Here is a 19,553-nt window from a genome sequence, read left to right on the forward strand (position 1 = left end):
GAGGACTTTGATGATGGCGGCGGTGATGGCGGCGGTGATGACGACGGTGATGGCGGCGGTGATGGCGGTGGATCAGCCGATGTTGATTTGTCGGATTAGTTTATATTGATCGGTTTTAAGACTATTGTAATTTGATGTTTATGGGATGTAATATAATACGTTATGATGGTTTTAAGACTATAATGATGTAATGATACGGTTTAATCCTCCGGTTATCGGAGTTTGTGAATGTTTTCGTTAGATTTAATTACTATGGTTTAATTATGAAATTTACTAGTTTTTACGAATGATTTTGAGTAGTATAGTTTAATGATTATCGTTGTTGTTTGTTTTGGTTGTTTGGTTGTGATTGGATTGGATTTGTGTATTGATTTGGTTTGGTATCCAGGGGCTGCAGAAAAACCTGCAATTTTTTTAAAAAATCAGACATTAAAACCGATAGACAATAAGCATAACCAACCACTTTTGACCATTACAAAACCCAAAAAACCGACCATCAGGTGACATAACCGACCACCTTCTTCATAAAACCGACCGTCTCCTTTAGAGGATGGTCGGTTTTAGGATGGTCGGTTATGACATTTAAGTTAGCTTCTGAAATAAACCGACCGATGTGCACACTTTTACCACGGTCGGTTATGAGTACCAGTCAACTTTTTAAAAATAGACATAACCGACCGTCTTCTTTAGAGGGTGGTCGGTTTTAGTACGATCGGTTATGAAATTTAAGTTAGCTTCTGAAATAAAACCGACCGATGTGCACACTTTGACCACGGTCGGTTATGAGTTCCAGTCAACATTTAGAAATAGACATATGACTCTATGACGTGGCGACACGTGTGCACACGTGTTACCACGTGTACACAGTGACCCCACATTTTAGTAAAATGCCCAGGCAGTTAACCGACCACTATGTTGGTAGGTTATGAGACTTAAACCCGACCAAAGGTCATAACCGACCAGGCTAAAACCGACCACCCCTGGTGGTCGGTCATGACCGTTTTAACCGACCATTTTGCCTCTTAACCGACCGTCTTAACCGACCGTTTTTGACGGTCGGTTTTGTCCTGTTTTCTTGTAGTGAATGTAATGTCAAAACCGCTGTCTTAAGGCTCTATAGGTTAACATAGTAACAACGGTTTGTAATCATTGTGTTAAAGATTTATAACAATACTATAATTAAAAAACTGTTATATGACTTGATGAGAGGATACAACATTTACAACAGTTTAAAAAAAGATAGATAACCGTTGTTTGTTCCTTGTGCAAAATCAATTCACCCTTGTATGATTTTTTAGTAAGACATTTTTTTTAACCATTGTTTGTCAACCGTTGTCTGATTACAAATTTTTTGTAGTGACATGTCATATTAGTTTTTTTTTACAGTATTATTTTGCTTGGTCATTTTGCGTACGTGATTCCCGTTTTCCATGTTATGTATGAGAGTCTGCTTTACCATGCTTGTTTTCTTGACTAAATTGGTGCGGCCTTTCGTAGTTGGTGTATTAAACAACAATATTTTGTTAGTTGAGGATTATGCTATTGTTGGTTTTAGTTTTGTTTTCATGTATATTCTATTGATGATGACCTTGGTTGTAGTTCTAGTGTTAGCAGTTCGTGCATGAGTTCCGGCATATCTTGTTTTTCTCTTGTTAATTTAAATTTTATGAGCGTGGGTGACTAGAGCAGTTGCATGCCATATCTATTATCTAATGATTACATTTGTATTTGGTGGATGACAACAATTTTATATATGGTCTGGGGCTTAATTTCCGTGGCTATGTATTTTACATATGTATCAACTCCTGCTCTTTTGAATATGGGTTCTATGTTATTGATTTTAGTATGTTTACATGTCTATATAACTGGCTCATGTTTACAAATTTGGAGCTCCATAATTTTTTTCTATTGATTTTAAATAATATAATAATGGTTCTTTGGTTTATTGCTTGGTACTTGGTAGTATCATTTAATCTTTTCATCTCTGTGTTTTCTGGTAACCTTTATTTATTTAATTTTTTTTGGGAAAATATTTAATTAGGATTTGCTAAAAAAAAGAAATAGAAAATTATGTTACATGGTTATTTTCCTTCGGGAAAATATAATAAATATTGCGGGCTCTTGATTTGCTTTTGCTTGTGTTATTTAGTTAATTTAGAATTATATGTGGAGTTATTATTTTTTTGGTAGCAGCTGTTAAGGCATGTACTTGAGTAGGTGGATCTTTATTTTTTCATTTATGTGCATGGATTTAATGTACTGGCTTTTACTTTATTCAAATTTTTAGCCGTTTCTGTTTCATGTCCTAATAATTGATTCAGATTTTAATACATTTTAAAAGATGTTTAACTGTACCCTAGACTATATTTTTTAATTCAACATTTTTTTATAATCTCTTTGTTTTTTTTACAGTTATATTTGACGAGATGGTTGGTTGATTTTTTTGGTAATAAGAATCTCATACTTTTAAAGTTGCTTGATTACTGTATGTGTTAATTACCCTAACAAATTTTATATAAGTCCGTGTATGCTATTAAGAATATTGTCGTAATTTTTGAATAATGTTATGCACATGTTAGGTTGTATGAATTATGCATCAAGTTTAATCAGAGTTAATATAATATTAATCGGTCAATTGTATTCTTGATTTCAGAAATGAATTCAGTTGACGGAGCTAGCTTGTCTGGTGATAAGATTGTTGTGGCAGTGCCTAATGCGGTGACTCTTGTGGTGCTAAATATGGCTATACCAGTAACCGCTCATGCGAAAAAACTGGTGAAATCAAGTGGGATGGATTTCAAGATGTGGAAGCAAAAGATATTTTTGTACTTGACCATGTTGACCCTTGCGAGGTTCTTGAATGAGGATGCACCTAATTTCAAAGAAGATGAGTCTGGTGTTCATATAGTGAGTACAGTACAAGCTTGGAACCACTCGTATTTCTTTTGTGGAAATTTCATAATGAAATGTTTGATTGACTCGCTATACAAGGTGTATAGTGTGTTGAAAACGTCCAAAACTCTGTGGGACTCACTCGACGGAAAGTATAGAACCGAGGATGCAAGTACTAAGAAGTTTATAGTGGCTCGACTACTTGAGTTTACAATGGTGGATTTCAAGAAGGTGGTTAATCAAGTTCAAGTCCTTCGGATGATCCTGCATGACATAGACAGTTAAAGTCAACTGAGTGCAAACTACCAAAGCGGAAGAAACATGAGGCCCCCATCGTGGATGATGTGGCTCAAGATATATCTGATATAAGTCTCTCTACTGTGATATCTAAAGTGAACCCGATTGGCTCTACCCGAAAGAATGGTTGATTGACACTTGTGCTACTAGGAATATTTGCTCATCAAGGAGCTGTTTCACACTTTTTTACCAACTGAGACTGGAGAGAAACTATTTTTGGAAACTCTGCAATATCTTAAATCCTTGGAAAGGGCAAGTTTTGTTTCTAGTTCACTGTTGAACAAGCATGGATTTCGTATTGTGTTTGAATCTGATAAAGTTATCTTTTCCAAAAAGGGAATGGTAATGGCAAAAGGTTATGTAACCGAAGGGCTATTTATGCTGAATGTAATGACTGTGAAGAATATTAATAAGAGCAATTATTATTCTTCTTTATTTCTTGAGTCTTCCACTTAATGACATGGTAGACTAGGTAATGTAAATTATGAAATAATGCATAGATTAAGTAACTTGAAACATATACCAAAATTCCAAATTAGTTCAAAACACAAATTTGAAATTTTTGTCAAGGCAAAATTAACAAGATCATCGTTTCAAACAATTGAAAGGCATACAACACCCTTAGATTTGATTCATAGTTATGTGTGTTATTTAAAATAAAATCAAACAATGGATGGTTACAAGTACTTCATTGTGATAAAGGGAAATTGTTAAGCATTCTGGGAACGTCGAATGGGAATCTAATTAGGGTTTTGATTTTTGGATTATAGATTCCGAGTGTGAGGGCATTCAGGCGAGGAAAGGGAAAAGTGTACTAGGTGGCAGTAGTTCAACCCTTGTGAAACAGGAAAGCGAATTCAGGAAAGTAACTCTGCCTAATGTTTTATAACACTTGTGAACTTGTTATTGATTCTTAAGAAACCCTGTTATTGCTCCTTATGAACCTATTATTGATTCATGAGAAACCGAGTAATTGTTCCTTGTGAACCTGTTATTGATTCTTGAGAAACCCTGTTATTATTCTTGTAATGACTTCATATGACTATTGTTCAAACCTTTATAATAACCTTTTTATTCATATCCTGATCACCTGTTGATACCTTGAATTCTTGTAAACCATATATGAACCCCCTTGCGTAATGATCCAACATTCCTTTGTTAACCTTATTTCATGATGATTCTTGGAACTGTTTAGATTCCCTAACTTGTATACCTTATGATCATTTGATCAAGATCCTTAGCATTGAACTTTACTTACCTTTGATTCATTCACTTTCTTTGAATTCTTAAAATTGAACTTCAGAATGAGTTTCGACTTGAAAGAGTTTGAATGATTTCATATTCTTGGTAATGTTAAAATGAACTTAGTAAAACCTTTCTTTTCCAACACAAGGTTTTCCAAATAAATTCCTGATGGATTGGATTGAGACGTAAGAGATTAGTGGGACTAGTCCAGTCATATAAGAGACTAGCGGAGATAGTCCAATTTAAGGCTGAAATTATGTCATAGGTACCTTAACGACCAGATGGAGTTCGGTACGGGCTGATCACTCGTATTAATATCATTAACTGAAAGTTAAAGTAGTCCAATCAAGGGTTCCATATCACTTTATAAAGGATATTGAATACATTGTTTTAGCAAATTGATTCTTTGAAAATGAAATTGTTTATAATGATTCAATATGAGTTGATTGTGTTATTGTTTATCATACGTCTTTGAGAACCCTGATTCATATTCTCATATTATTATCAATCATATAATTGATTTCCATAGTTGAAAAGACTCTCACTTTCCATTTGAAAGATCCTTGAGATCCTGTTAATTATTTGTGATGAATGTCGGCTTTCGCCTTATCTTGAACCTTGAATTTTGAAAGCCCAACTATTTCTTCATTAACCTTCCCTAGCCCAAAGATATGAATCTACCACCTAGAGTTTTAAAAGAGAATGCCTTAAAAGTATTGTGAAGAGATTTTGATTATTGCATCATAGAACTGTCATTTAGTTACTTGCTGAGTTTTATACTCATATATTATATTTTGCTCTAACCATGGTAGATAAGAAAGAGGATGGTCAGACTTAGACGCACTGTTTGTAAGAGCGTACCTGGTGGCCCCTACTCTACTGTAGGCTTCCAGATGCCAGAGCAAGTAGTACAGGCTGTGTGTGAGCAAGCGCTTAGTCGGAAGGTTGTAAAGATACAATGGGTTATCTTTCGGTTTCAAGTCGGTATCAGTTGTGTAAATTAAATAATATTTTGGGTTGTAATATATATTATCTGGTTGGTAGTTGTAATCTTGTCTCAAACTTAATCCTGTTTGATCCTACTATTAGTTAATCGGGTTTATGTTTATTTTTTGTTAATTCAAAGGTGTGTGGGTCCTCATTTCCTAACCCCGAGATTGAGGGCGTCACACGCTACATAATAAATTCATTTTGGGAAAAAATGTGTTGTAAGATCGACTCATACACAAAAAGAGAACTATTAAAAACATTTTTGATATTCAAAATTTTGTACAACATTAAACAAGAAGAGAAAAATGTGCTAAAAGTTAACTATAAGAAAATTATCTAAAATAATTGGAATTTAGTACGTCGAAGTTGGATGATATTTTGTAATAATAGAATTCAACTTGTATTTTCAAAAATAGCCTTAATTTTATATTGAAAAGTAATATAACTTAGTGTAATAATTTAAACTTAACTTTGGAATTATTAAGCCCAAACAAAAATATATCAATTGCGATATACATAATTAGAACATGTAAAAATATTATCACAACTTAAAAATCAAAATGCTGAAGGCTACCCAAAGAAGTCACCCACAAGTCACAGGTCAAATGCTTAAAAAGTCTGTCTACAGAATCTTGAGCCTAAACTCTGATACCAACTGTAACAACCCAAAATCTTCGAATTATTATTTCTTAATAAAATAAAAAAATCTCACATAAATAATTATTATATCATTATAAATATTCCTACATCCCAATAATACAATAACGATCATGATCTAATCACATCTCATACCCCCACTACAAGAATAATGTAAATAGACATCACACATTAGACATCGGTTAACTTTTCCGCTGATGTTAAAAGAAGTATTGACATCACCCCGTATTTTTGTGATGTCTTTGTTCTTTGTAGACATCGGTTATAATTAAACTGATGTCTAAAATTCACCAAAAAAAAAAAATTCGCGCCGATCTTTTCTTTCCCCCCCTTAGTAAATTTTCATTCAGTTTTAGTTCTAAATTTTACGCCAAGTTTTGGTGTTCCTTTGAGATATCTGAAATTTCTCTTAATAGCTATTAAGTGAGATTCTCTAGGATCAGCCTGAAATATAGCACAAAGATAAGTAGCAAATATTATATATGGCCTACTAGCTGTTAGGTACAAAAGTGAGCCAACCATGCCTCTATAACTTGAAATATCCACAGACTTTTCAGTACTATTTAATTCAAGCTTAGTTATAGTAGCCATGTGAGTTTTTGCAGATGTGAAATCCACTAGATCAAACTTCTTTAAAAGATCATATATATATTTGGTTTGACTAATGAACATTCCATCACTAACTTGCTTAACTTGTAAGCCAAGAAAGTAAGTTAGTTCTCTCATCATGCTCATTTCATACTTACTTTGCATTAATTTGGCAAACTTTTTGAAAAGTTTCTCATCTGTAGAGTCAAATATAATATAATCTACATAAATTTGAACAAGTATACTAGAGCCATTAACATTTCTAAAGAATAGAGTTTTGTCAACAGTACCTATTGTGAAGTGATTTTCTAAGAGAAACTTTGACAAAGTATCATACAGGGCTCTACACTACACCAAAATCTCATTCACACAACTGTCATGAGACAACGGTTCAAAATATACCCGTTGTCCCAAAAAATCAAACCACGGGGTTTTCTTCGCTATGAAAAAACAGTTGTCTTGCTTTCCATCCAACAACGTTTATAGAGGTTTTTGCACACTATTGTCTAAGCTTTTCGATTTGACTTATTTAGACAACTGTGATTTCATGGACTGTTGTTTATGACTATTTTAAACAAGCGTGAACCAATGTTGTATGTCCAAAAACTCATTCTATCTTAAGACAACTGTTATTTTACGAGCTGTTGTTTGTAACCCTTTTACATAATGTTGCATGCATGTTGTATGTACAAAAATTCATTCCATCTTAAGACAACAGTTTTTGACAAGTCCGTTGTCTAATTTAGACAATGGTTTACTAAAACTGATATCTTAGACTCTATCAAACAATGGATTTAAAATACCATTGTAGAAAGCAAAGTTCATAGACAATGGTTATTAACATTATGGGATAATAGAGGTTCATACAACAGTTTACTGATTAGCAAAAGAAACCGTTGTCTATACAGCAAAGATGGAAAAAAAAAATGACTTGCACATATTACATATCCCAACCCTGCTGTACACAAACCAACAATAAGATGTCCAATCTGAATAAACCCAAACCAATAGATATAATACCATAAATCAGCCAAAGGTCCAACCAACAACAAACTAGAGATCCTCAATCAAAATTGTAAGCCATTCCTCAAAATTGGCAAACCATACACTTTCAATTAAACAAGACAGAGATTTCAAATTACATTGTTCCATATATACAAGACAGAGTTGTTTAGTAGTGAATATTACAATGAAAATGGAAACACAATCCTTGTTTACTGCCTTTGGTAACATGCATGCTGCTTAGCCATAATTTTGCACGCCTTGACAACCGCCGTATGCTGGTAATTCTGCATAAACACAAAAACAAGTGATCAACATTAATTTGCACAAGTTTGATGTGGAAAATTTTATAATTTATCCTCTGCAGTAGATAACATATCTCCAAGCCCTGTTTCTGCAGTAGAAGCTAGCCATACTTGTATGTCCGCCGAATGATTATTTTTGCTATGATAAAATCATCATCTATTAGAAGAAGAGCATCAACCAGCAGCATTCACAAATTGAAAACTCAGTCAACTAGATGATGATTTTATCACGGCAAAAGTAATCTCATCAAGGGGTTCACGAGCAGTACACATGGATAATGGGAGCTTCACCTACAAAAAGAATAAAGTGAGCGGTACATGGACTCAAGTATCTATAAATAATTATATATATTACCACTATGGAAGTTGAATCCATTCTTCTTCCTCTCGCATATAGCTAGTATTTTCATCGTCCAGTTCATCAACATTCGGGAACACGGGCAACTGCAGCTCATTCTCAAGTTCTATTTCTACAGAGCCTTCATTTTCATCATCACAGTGGTCATAAAAGTTCTTTTCCGGGACTTTCAACACCACAGACCAAAATTTTTCAAGAGTATCATCAATGTAGCAAACTTGCTTAACATGTTTCCCTAGAACAAAAGGATCATTTGAAAATCCTAATTTATTTAAATTAACCAATGTATATCCCAACTCATCAACCTTAACCCCTTTGTTCATATCTACCCAATTGCAACGAAATATAGGGACTCTAAAATTATTATAGTCTAGCTCCCATATACTTGTTATAACTCCATAATAGGTATGTGAAGTATGTTCAACAGATTTAAATTTTTCGGAAAGCATTAATGTATCTGCAGCAACAACACAAACACCACTACACTGTACTTGTCTATTATTATCACGCTCCTTGGTGCTATAAATAACCCCGCTGATTTTATAACCACTAAACGTAGGAACATTCTTGTTAGGCCCTTCTGCCATCCACCTTATATCATCACCTATGCTATTATGGTCATGGAGCAATTCCGTCTCAATCTGTACAATAAAAAAAAAATTAAACAATTTTTTTAGGTCTGTGTTTTTATTTTTTATTGGATGTCTTCGACTTCTTATATTACTTGTCTGTATTGTTTTTAATCAGGACTACGTAACAAGGTAATAAACACATAAATAAAACTTACCTTTTTCCTGAACCATTCGGGGAATTGTTCATTCTGCTTGGTTTTTAGCCACACCTCGTCATTTTCATGCTGCTGGTATCTTAGCATTAAAGATGCCATATGTTCACTACAAGTAAAATCAATTGCTTCAATATATTTACCGAATTGCAGATAATGAGAAAATAACAAAATGCACACACACACACACATATGTTAGTAACTTACTCAAAATATTGCCTCATGTGATTGCTATTTTGCAGAACACATAAGTGTGCTAGATGCAATTCCTCTTTGCTTGGCTTGATCATTGTCGCACCAGATAAAGGTTTGCTTATTGCATTTTGCTCATGCCTATCATTTTTTGGCAAACCTATGGTAGCTTCTTCAAAATTGACCAAACGTTCAACGGCCTCTTCGGCAACATATGCCTCGGCAATACAACCTTCGGGATGAGCAGCATTTCGAACATATACTTTAAACGCCTTCATATATCTCTCAAAAGGATACATCCAATGTAGAAAGATTGGCCCGCAAAGCTTAACCTCTCTCACAAGATGAATTGAGAGATGGATCATGACATCGAAGAACGAAGGGGGAAAGTGTTTTTCCAGCTGGCATAATGTTTCCACCAACTGAGATTGCATATTTTCCAATTTATCTACATCGATGACTTTGCTGCAAATTGCCTTGAAGAAAAGGCAAAACCTTATTATTGTGCACCTGACTTTTTTGTGCAGTACCGACCAAATCGCAATTGGAAGCAAATGATGCAATATTGTGTGGCAATCATGAGATTTCATTCCAACAAGCCGAAGTTTTTCCATATTTACAAGATTCTTGATATTTGAACAAAATCCATCCGGTAACTTCATTTGAAGAAATGATGAGCAAACTACCTTCTTTTCAGCATTTGATAAGTTCCATGCAGCCAAAGGTACCTTCTCTTTCTTTCCGGGAGTTTTTGGCCTTAGCTCCATTCTTATTCCCATTTCTGCCATATCGAGACGGACTGACTCCCTATCTTTTGTCTTTCCGGGAATATTTAGCAAAGTTCCAAGTAAAGCCTCACATATATTTTTCTCGATGTGCATCACATCGAGAACATGCCTAACTGGCAAAAATTTCCAATACTCAAGTTGAAAGAAGATAGATAACTTCTTCCAAACTGGTCTAGCATCACCTTTCTTCCGTTTATGTTGGCATTGTGTCTTACCAAAGACATGGTCCCTTAGATGTTGTACTCTTTCAAAAACCTGCTCACCAGTTAATGGAATAGGACCAGCACCTGTCTCAACGCTATTATCAAAAGCTGCCTTTTGCTTTCTATACGGATGATGACGAGGCAACCACCTCCTATGCCTCATAACTACCGTCTTCCGATAGTGAACCAGCCTAATAGCCTCTGTTTTATCAACACAAACAATACAAGCATTATATCCTTTAACTACATGTCCCGACAAGTTCCCCAAGGCCGGATAGTCACTTATTGTCCATAATAATATGCCCCTAAGTACGAAAGACTCTTGTCTATATGCGTCATACACTTGTTTCCCGCGCCACAACTCCTGCAGATCTTCAATAAGTGGTTGAAGGAACACATCTATATCATTTCCAGGCTCGGTCGGTCCTGATATTAACAAGCAAAGCATAATGTACCTTCTTTTCATACAGAGCCAAGGTGGAAGGTTGTAAACCGATAGCAAAACTGGCCAACTTGAGTGATCAGTACGGTTTCCACGAAAAGGATTGAAACCGTCGGCGGATAAAGCTAACCGGAGGTTTCTACTCTCCGATGCAAAATCAGGCCACTTTTGATCGACATCCTTCCATGTTTGCGAGTCTGCTGGATGCCTCATTTTACCATCTTGTTGTCGTTCGGTCTCATGCCAAGTCATGTCCTTCGCAATCGCTGGTGTATTGAACAAATTTCTTATTCTTGGTATCAAGGGGAAATACCATAAGACCTTAGCAGGGACTCCTTCTTGTTCTTCTCCTTTCTTATTCAGTTTCCATCTAGAGGCCTTACATATGCGACAAGTAGTCTCATCTTCATCTTGTGGCCCACGATATAGTAGACAATTATTCGGGCATGCGTGTATCTTATCATAACCCATTCCTAATGCACATAAGGTTTTCTTCGCTTCATTGAAAGAAGAAGGGACATTGTTGCCTTCTGGTAGCAAAGACCCAATCAATAATAGAACATCAGAAAAACATGAATCAGACATACCATGCTTCACTTTCAAGTTGAATAACTTAACCAAAGCTTTCATCTTAGTGTAATTCTCACAACCAGGATAAAGAGGTTCATGCTCACCTTTCACATGGTTGATGAAATCTGAAGAATCTGAAGAAAGAACATCATCATCGTCAGCTTCACCCATTCTTGTGCAGAATTGGTAATTAGAAGATACCGAGTTGTCACTTTCATCCAATACAGGACTTTCTACAATATTTGGCTCCCCGTGCCATATCCAGCGAGTATACGTTTCATCAATACCATTTTGAAACAGATGGTTTTTAACAATCCGAGCTTTCCAAGATTTGCTATGTGCGCACTTTAAGCATGGACAACTTATTTTGTCTTCGTTATATCCATTCTCAAAGGCAAACATAAGTAAATCGTCCACTCCATTCTCAAACTCTCTTGTTCTTCTATCAGCTTTTAACCATGACCTATCCATATTTTGATATAAAACAAGCTGCAAAAAGAAAGTGACATGATGGTCAAAAACACTAAAAAGATAATTTAGGTTACGGATTTACCTAAAATGGAGGTCTCTGCGATGGAGGTCGAGGTTCGATGGGGGAGGTTGAGCTTGAGGTCGAGGTGCGATGGAGGAGGTGCGAAGCAGCTTGAGGTCGAGGTCGAGCTTGAGGTCGAGGTCGATGGAGGTTCGAGGAGGTCGAGGTGCGATGGAGCCGCCACGAATCACGATGGAGAGTACAGGAGGGGATAAGATGAGGAGTAATGAATGACCTAATTTTGACTTCAATTATTATGTTCTCATTCAGACATAACAAAGCTCAATGATTGGGTTGTTAAAATTTTAAATAATCCTTAAATTATGTCCAAGAATGTCAAAATCAATTAAAAGCTGTAGTCCCTGACACGGGTAGTCATGTACAAATTTTATCGGAAAATAATCAACTCTTCTTGTTCGTCTTTTTAACAGAAATCCGGTAAAAGCTGTAGTCCCTGACACGGGTACTACTACCCAGTTGACTTAATTAATTTCTGAAATGGATTTGTCAACGATCCAACCGTACGGATGTTAATATCGACTTATTGTAGTCATGTACAAATTTTATCGGAAAATAATCAACTCTTCTTGTTCGTCTTTTTAACAGAAATCCGGTAAAAGCTGTAGTCCCTGACACGGGTACTACTACCCAGTTGACTTAATTAATTTCTGAAATGGATTTGTCAACGATCCAACCGTACGGATGTTAATATCGACTTAGTGTAGTCATGTACAGATTTTATCGGAAAATAATCAACTCTTCTTGTTCGTCTTTTTAATAGAAATCCGGTAAAAGCTGTAGTCCCTGACACGGGTACTACTACCCAGTTGACTTAATTAATTTCTGAAATGGATTTGTCAACGATCCAACCGTACGGATGTTAATATTGACTTATTGTAGTCATGTACAAATTTTATCGGAAAATAATCAACTCTTCTTGTTCGTCTTTTTAACAGAAATCCGGTAAAAGCTGTAGTCCCTGACACGGGTACTACTACCCAGTTGACTTAATTAATTTCTGAAATGGATTTGTCAACGATCCAACCGTACGGATGTTAATATCGACTTATTGTAGTCATGTACAAATTTTATCGGAAAATAATCAACTCTTCTTGTTCATCTTTTTAACAGAAATCCGGTAAAAGCTGTAGTCCCTGACACGGGTACTACTACCCAGTTGACTTAATTAATTTCTGAAATGGATTTGTCAACGATCCAACCGTACGGATGTTAATATCGACTTATTGTAGTCATGTACAAATTTTATCGGAAAATAATCAACTCTTCTTGTTCGTCTTTTTAACAGAAATCCGGTAAAAGCTGTAGTCCCTGACACGGGTACTACTACCCAGTTGACTTAATTAATTTCTGAAATGGATTTGTCAACGATCCAACCGTACGGATGTTAATATCGACTTAGTGTAGTCATGTACAGATTTTATCGGAAAATAATCAACTCTTCTTGTTCGTCTTTTTAACAGAAATCCGGTAAAAGCTGTAGTCCCTGACACGGGTACTACTACCCAGTTGACTTAATTAATTTCTGAAATGGATTTGTCAACGATCCAACCGTACGGATGTTAATATCGACTTAGTGTAGTCATGTACAGATTTTATCGGAAAATAATCAACTCTTCTTGTACTTAAAAATCTTCTAATCGAAATTATTAACTAAACAATTGTAACAAAGTATGTCTAACAACAGTTTTTCAGACAAGATAATTTAATTTTTAAAAATTAAAATATATTAAAAGACATTACATACCGTTAGATTGAGGTACTATCTCAAATCAGCACCGTTCATTTGATTTTTCATTTCCCCCCAATCAAAAATTGTCTCCCACCTTGGCTTCGCGGTGTTTACTTTACCAGTTTACATTCACAATTTCATTTTTCATTTTCATTTTATCACACGCGACAACGGCGATCACAGGCGACAACGGCGATCACAGGCGACAACGGCGATTACTCAACCTAGCATCACACGCGACAAGGGCGATTACTCAACCGTTTAATCACTGGTATGGGCTTAAACCCTAGAACCCTAGCGTCCCAGATTTTATCTTTTCTATTTGGGGTTTTTTCATCTTATGTATTTAGGGGTTGTAGAGTATATGATATTTTGGGTATCTTCATTCCGATTATATGCGTCCTTTGCATGCATTTTGTCACTCACTCTTGATTTTGAGTCCCTGATTTTATGTATTTAGGGGTTTTGGGTTTCTATTTTGAATATATGATGGTTGTGGGTTTCGATTTTGAGTCCCCGATTTCATCTATTTTTGGGTTTTCACTATGCTTGTGGGGTGTTCTATGCTTGTGGGGTGTTCTATTTTGTTGATTTTGTGGTTTTCACTATGCTTGTGGGTGTTGATTTTGTATTTTCACTATGCTTGTGAGTCCCTGATTTCATGTGTTCTATGTTTCACTCTAGATTTTAGTGTTCCTCTAAATACACTCTGCATATACACTCAGCATCCCTGATTTTAGTGTTTCACTATGCTTGATTTTAATGTTTCACTTAAGATTTTGTGGATTTTGATCCACATTGCCTCTGTTTGATTCACGGAACACATAAACACATTGCCTCTGTTTGAGTATATATGTTTCGTGCATATATGCGAAGTCCTTTTAGATATATGACAGCTCATTTTACATGTTCTATATTATGTGACTCTGAAATTTGGTTTTTCTTCCATATACATTTGATACATGTGTTTTAAACTTTAGTTTTTGTTTGGTGTATAGATAATGGCCACTCCGAAAAAGAAAAGTGAGTCAAAGAAGACAGAATTGAACACAAGAAAGTCACCGAGAACAGGGCCAAAGAAGAAAGAGCTTAAAAGGTCCAGGTCTTCATCCCACCCAACTACCATGAATGTGATCAGGGCTTTACGAAAGACCAGGTCCTTAAACAACCAGACCCCTGCTATGACCCCCACCCCATCCACTTCTTCCCCAAAGTCTGTGAAGAAGAAGCCTATATCTGAAATCTTACAGAAAAAAATTTCCAAAAATAAGAAGAAAAAAGTGAAACCTGTTACCACCCCGAACAACAATGAAGGACTAAAACTACTCAAGCGAGGTTGTGTAACGATGCATAGAATTGTGAGACGAAAGATCCAGGGGAATAAACTTAATGTGTCTTTTAATGGAAAGGGAGAGCCGTATGGTCCTGAAGCGGCAGAAATGCAATCCTATATTGGGGTTTTGGCAAGAACCAAAGCACCAATCTGGCATGATAGTTGGAAATGTGTTCCCGATGAGACAAAGAACAAGCTTTGGGAGTGTGTTCTGGTAAAACAAACTCAAATAATTATGTATCTTTCATTATATGTTCATTACTTATGTATCTGATATCTTTTTAATTTCTTATGTATGTAGCTGGGTTTCATTTTACCTCCGTCTGCGAAAAAGTTGGTTTTACGTTCCACTGGTCAGAAATGGAGGGAGTTCAAAAGTCGACTGACCACAAATTACATTCTCCCTTATCGAGATCAACCTGAAGTGTTGGCCTATCCTCCTGCAGATTTCTCTTTCATAGAAAAATCGCATTGGGATATATTTGTTGCTGATCGCACGTCACCTGAGTTTTTGGTATGTTTCCAGTTAGCATTATGACATACTTATTTCTAGTTAGCATTAAAACATACTTGTTGTTTCTAGTTTTTGGTATTTAATTAATATTGATTTCATAACCAAATTCGTGCTTCTTATGCAGAAATGTCATGATGATGCTATACAAAGAAGGATGCTGAGTGTATATCCACATCGGATGTCTCGAAAAGGTTATGCTAACCTCGAGAATGAATGGGTGCGTAATAGTGAAATGACATAGTTATTATTCTAATACAAACTAATTTGTCTAACATATCTATACTATTATACTTTCCTGATCATATACATGTGAATGCAGTATCAATCTCATCCAGATGAAGAGGAAGTTGATCGGTCGTCAACCTGGGTCCTAGCAAGGAAGGACAAAGATGGTAAATTTTTAGGAAAAATTGTTGAAGATAAAGCAATGGAAATTGTAAGTTATATATTAATTTTTGTCTTAATTAATTGAAAGTATATGGTACTTAATTATGTTAGTCTTTTACATGGAAATAGCTCAGACTGTGATAATATGGTACACTTAATATTTTAGGAAAAATTGAAAAAGGAGGTTAAGGAAGGGAAACTAATAGCTGAAGGTGTTGATGATGTTTTAACACTCGCGCTCGGTAAGCCTGAGCATGGTGGACGGGTCCGTGGACAAGGTGTTCATGTAAAGCAGTCGGTTTATTTTGATCTTCCAAGGCAAAAAAAAGCTAGAACAATGGATGAAAAGATACAGGAAAGAGTTCAGAGGTACTTGGCAGAGGAGACTCCAAAAATAATTAAAGCGAGAGATGATTTTTGGGCTGCTGAAATGGAAAAGCTGAGGGCAGAGATCTTGAAAAGGCCCGTACAACAAGAATGTACTCCAACGCATCCTTCCCAACAAGCAAGCTGTCACTCTAACGGCGGGGTTGATGTTGATGCAGCTGTAAACCATCCTGCTACACCTACAACTGCAAAGAATTTATTTCCTGTTCAACAGGAGGGAGGTGGTCTGAAAATTCAAAAGATTGAAAGTTTGTTTGTTGATTTAGGGGTGGATCCTGAGGATGCTCAGAGGTTGGATGGCAAGGATGAAAGTTGTAGAATTGTTTTTGAGGAAGACAGATGTGAAGAAGTTAAAGTGAATGCTCCGGATAATTCTGTTTGTAAATTGGCTCTTGGATCGCTCAGCAACATTGTAGCTTGTGCGAAGATTGATGAAGTTGTTGTTGTTGTTGAAGGAGAGGAGACAATCCATGGAGTCAGACTTGGGGAAGAGAATGCAAGAGTGTCAATCACTCAAGTCATTCAAGGAGATGCTAAGATTCCATATCCCATCGGTGACGAGATTTTGACCGTGGAACAAGCCATGGGAACTTTTATTGCATGGCCAAGAAACTTGATAACAATGAGGAACAATAGCACTTCCAATGTTTTGTCAGCTCCGAAGGTAAAAATATTTAGAATAGCACTATATAGCTAGAATGTTTTTATTTAGTATTTTCTTTCTTACTATTTTCATGTGTATTTTCTGCAGAAAGCCAAGAAAAAGGGAAAAAAGAAGACTTATAAATTAGTCGCTGATGTTGAACCAGAGCTTGTTGTTGAGATGGGTGCAAATTACCCATCTGCATTAAATCGTTTGTGGACATGGGCAAAGGGTGCCTTAGCTGATGAACGAACGGTTTCTTTTCAACTATCCCAAGAAGCCTTTGGCTCTACAAAAAAGATGGCCATTTACTTATCAGATATATATTCGGTGTGCTCTGGAGGTGAAATGTCGGGGTCTGTGATCGTCCTTTTTATTCAGTAAGTTTCTCCACAATTTTTTTTTTAATATCTCATAGTTAGTCTGTGGCTCCAGAAACGATTTTTTTTTAATCTCTCATATTTTTATATGTAGCTCCATAAACGAATACGTCAAAAAAAATAAGATGACCAACATGATCAAGTTCGTAGATCCCACCACAATTGGTGCCATTGGCTGTGGTAATGCAGGGCAGAGGTCGCGTGCACTCGCTGCACGATTTAAGAATGCTAAGAAAGGGCAATACTTTCTTATGCCTTACAATGACGTGTAAGTTTTAATCCAAGAGCTAGCTAGTTAGACATTCTCATATAATGTTTTAGCTAAACAGGATCACATGCCTTTTTAAATTGATTTTTTTTGGAGCTTCTAAGTTTCAATTTTTATGACAAGGCTTCAATTCATTCATGTTTGTGTAGGAACCATTGGAATTTAACTGTTGCAAATCCTGAGGCAGAGGTTGTCTACCACATGGACCCTCTAAAACGTCGAATCGCTAATGTGGAATGGCTGGATGTTGTCGACAAGTAAGATTCAGCTTCTAAAATATCTGTATGGAGTCTTGAACTTTGATAGACCACGCATTTTTCAGTTGCTTAATGGTTTTGCTGGTATTATTTTGGTTGTAGTGCCATTAAAATTTACAAAGAGGATCTCAACAAGGTTGTCAAGAAGAAAATTTTGTGGGAGAACATGGCGGTAATAATCAATTCTCATCATATTTTTTCTATGCTATTAAGGATATTGTAATTAAATAATTATTTCTTACATCTCAGTTAGTTGATATTGTAATTAAATAATTATTTGTTACATCTCAGTTAGTTGTTAAGGATAGAAGTTAGTTAGATTAATGCTTGTATATAAACACTACTGCACTCATAGTTTAGAGACTTATTTTTTACATTCACCAAATCTGTTTTGTATAGTTATCTCTCTGCAATATACATACAAGAGCTTCTTTCTCTCCAATTCACAGCTTTTGTAATGCATTTTTAATTAATCCAGGGAGTTCCAGTGCAGTCAGGAACCAAGGATTGTGGCCTGTTTGTGATGCGCTATATGAAGGAGATTGTTCAGGACAAAGAACTTGAGTTTGCTGCTAAGGTGAGATTTTCACTTTGGGTTTTCCCATTGACTTATACTCTTACTCGTACAGTACTTAATTGTATGACTTATGTAAAATTTTGGGTTATTTTTCAGTGGATGCGCAGATCAAACTTGGTTTACACTGATGATGACATTAACGAGATCCGCTGTGATTTTGCAAAATATTTCATGAAACGCCATGCAATCTAGGTTCCAAATTTGTGGTCTTTTGTTTGAACTAGTAGTCGGATTTGAACTTTAAATTATGCAGTTGGTCATGGTGATGCACTTTTTGGTCCAATCCAAACAGAATTGTCGGTAGATTGATAGATTTGTCTCAATCTATTAGTAGATTGCATGGTCAATCTATATATATTGTGCTCAATCTATATATATTGCCCGGTTCTTGTTCTACTGTTGTAGGATTGTTGGATTGGTTGTGTTTGGTGGATTTATATTAGATGTTTGGTGGATATATATATATATATATTGGCTTGTTCTAGGATTGTTGGATTGATATGTGTTTGGTGGATTTATATATATTGGCTTGTTCTTGTTCTAGCTAGTTCTAAGTTTGTTGGTTTGGTGAATTTATATATATTGGCTTGTTCTTGTTCTAGCTAGTTCTAGGTTTGTTGGTTTGGTGGATTTTGATTTTTTTGTGATTGGTAGTTAGTTCTCGGTTTGTTCGTTTGGTGGATTCATTTTTGGTGGATTCATTTTTGGGATTTAGTTTTTAGAAAACAGGTGGTTTGGATGAAATCAGGATTTTATATGCAAAATTTTATATACAACAGATGATTGTGTTCTCAATCAAAAACAGCCATTGTACCAAACTAATTGGAACAACACTGTAACATTGTTTTAACAGTTGACTAAAGCTCTATTCACAACACTTTAAAACATGGTAATATTGTGTCTATCATGTTCACATAACGACAAAATATATGATGGTGTTATCTCAAGGATAACACTACAATATGCTTTAAACAAAAAATGTGGTCTAAAGAGCATTAAGATGGCAGTTAACATAACTTAGTATTAAAATACTATCACAAACCATTGTTTGAAATAGCTCCTTACAATATTTACCTAAAACTGTTGTATAAGACAGCATAAAATAACAGTATTGACCTAAAACTGTTGTGGTTAGCCTTTCAAACAACATTATATACGACGCTGTTGTCTCAAGGGGTGCACTACAATAGGAGTTAAACAAAAAATGTGGTC

The 19,553-nt window shown here is 35.7% G+C and overlaps 1 protein-coding gene and 1 long non-coding RNA gene across 2 annotated transcripts; one reads left to right on the forward strand and one right to left on the reverse strand.

Annotated features, from left to right (window-relative positions):
• Positions 1-9,321: 9,321 nt before the first annotated feature.
• On the reverse strand, positions 9,322-11,784 carry LOC141685764 (uncharacterized). The gene has a single exon (XM_074490851.1). It carries the CDS (start codon positions 11,782-11,784, stop codon positions 9,322-9,324), a length of 2,463 nt encoding a protein of 820 aa, XP_074346952.1.
• A 5,852-nt stretch (positions 11,785-17,636) lies between these two features.
• LOC141706501 (uncharacterized) lies at positions 17,637-18,306 on the forward strand. Its single transcript, XR_012568852.1, has 3 exons — positions 17,637-17,764; positions 17,867-17,936; positions 18,243-18,306. It is a non-coding gene; the product is annotated as an uncharacterized LOC141706501 (long non-coding RNA).
• The last annotated feature ends 1,247 nt before the right edge of the window (positions 18,307-19,553 follow it).

This window comes from Apium graveolens, chromosome 2 (assembly GCF_009905375.1).
Source record: "Apium graveolens cultivar Ventura chromosome 2, ASM990537v1, whole genome shotgun sequence".
NCBI classification, from domain to species: Eukaryota; Viridiplantae; Streptophyta; class Magnoliopsida; order Apiales; family Apiaceae; genus Apium; species Apium graveolens.

What these genes read in the sequence shown, in the direction of transcription:
- LOC141685764 (XM_074490851.1), bottom strand. Translation starts at nt 11,784, where the DNA reads ATGGATAGGTCATGGTTAAAAGCTGATAGAAGAACAAGAGAGTTTGAG.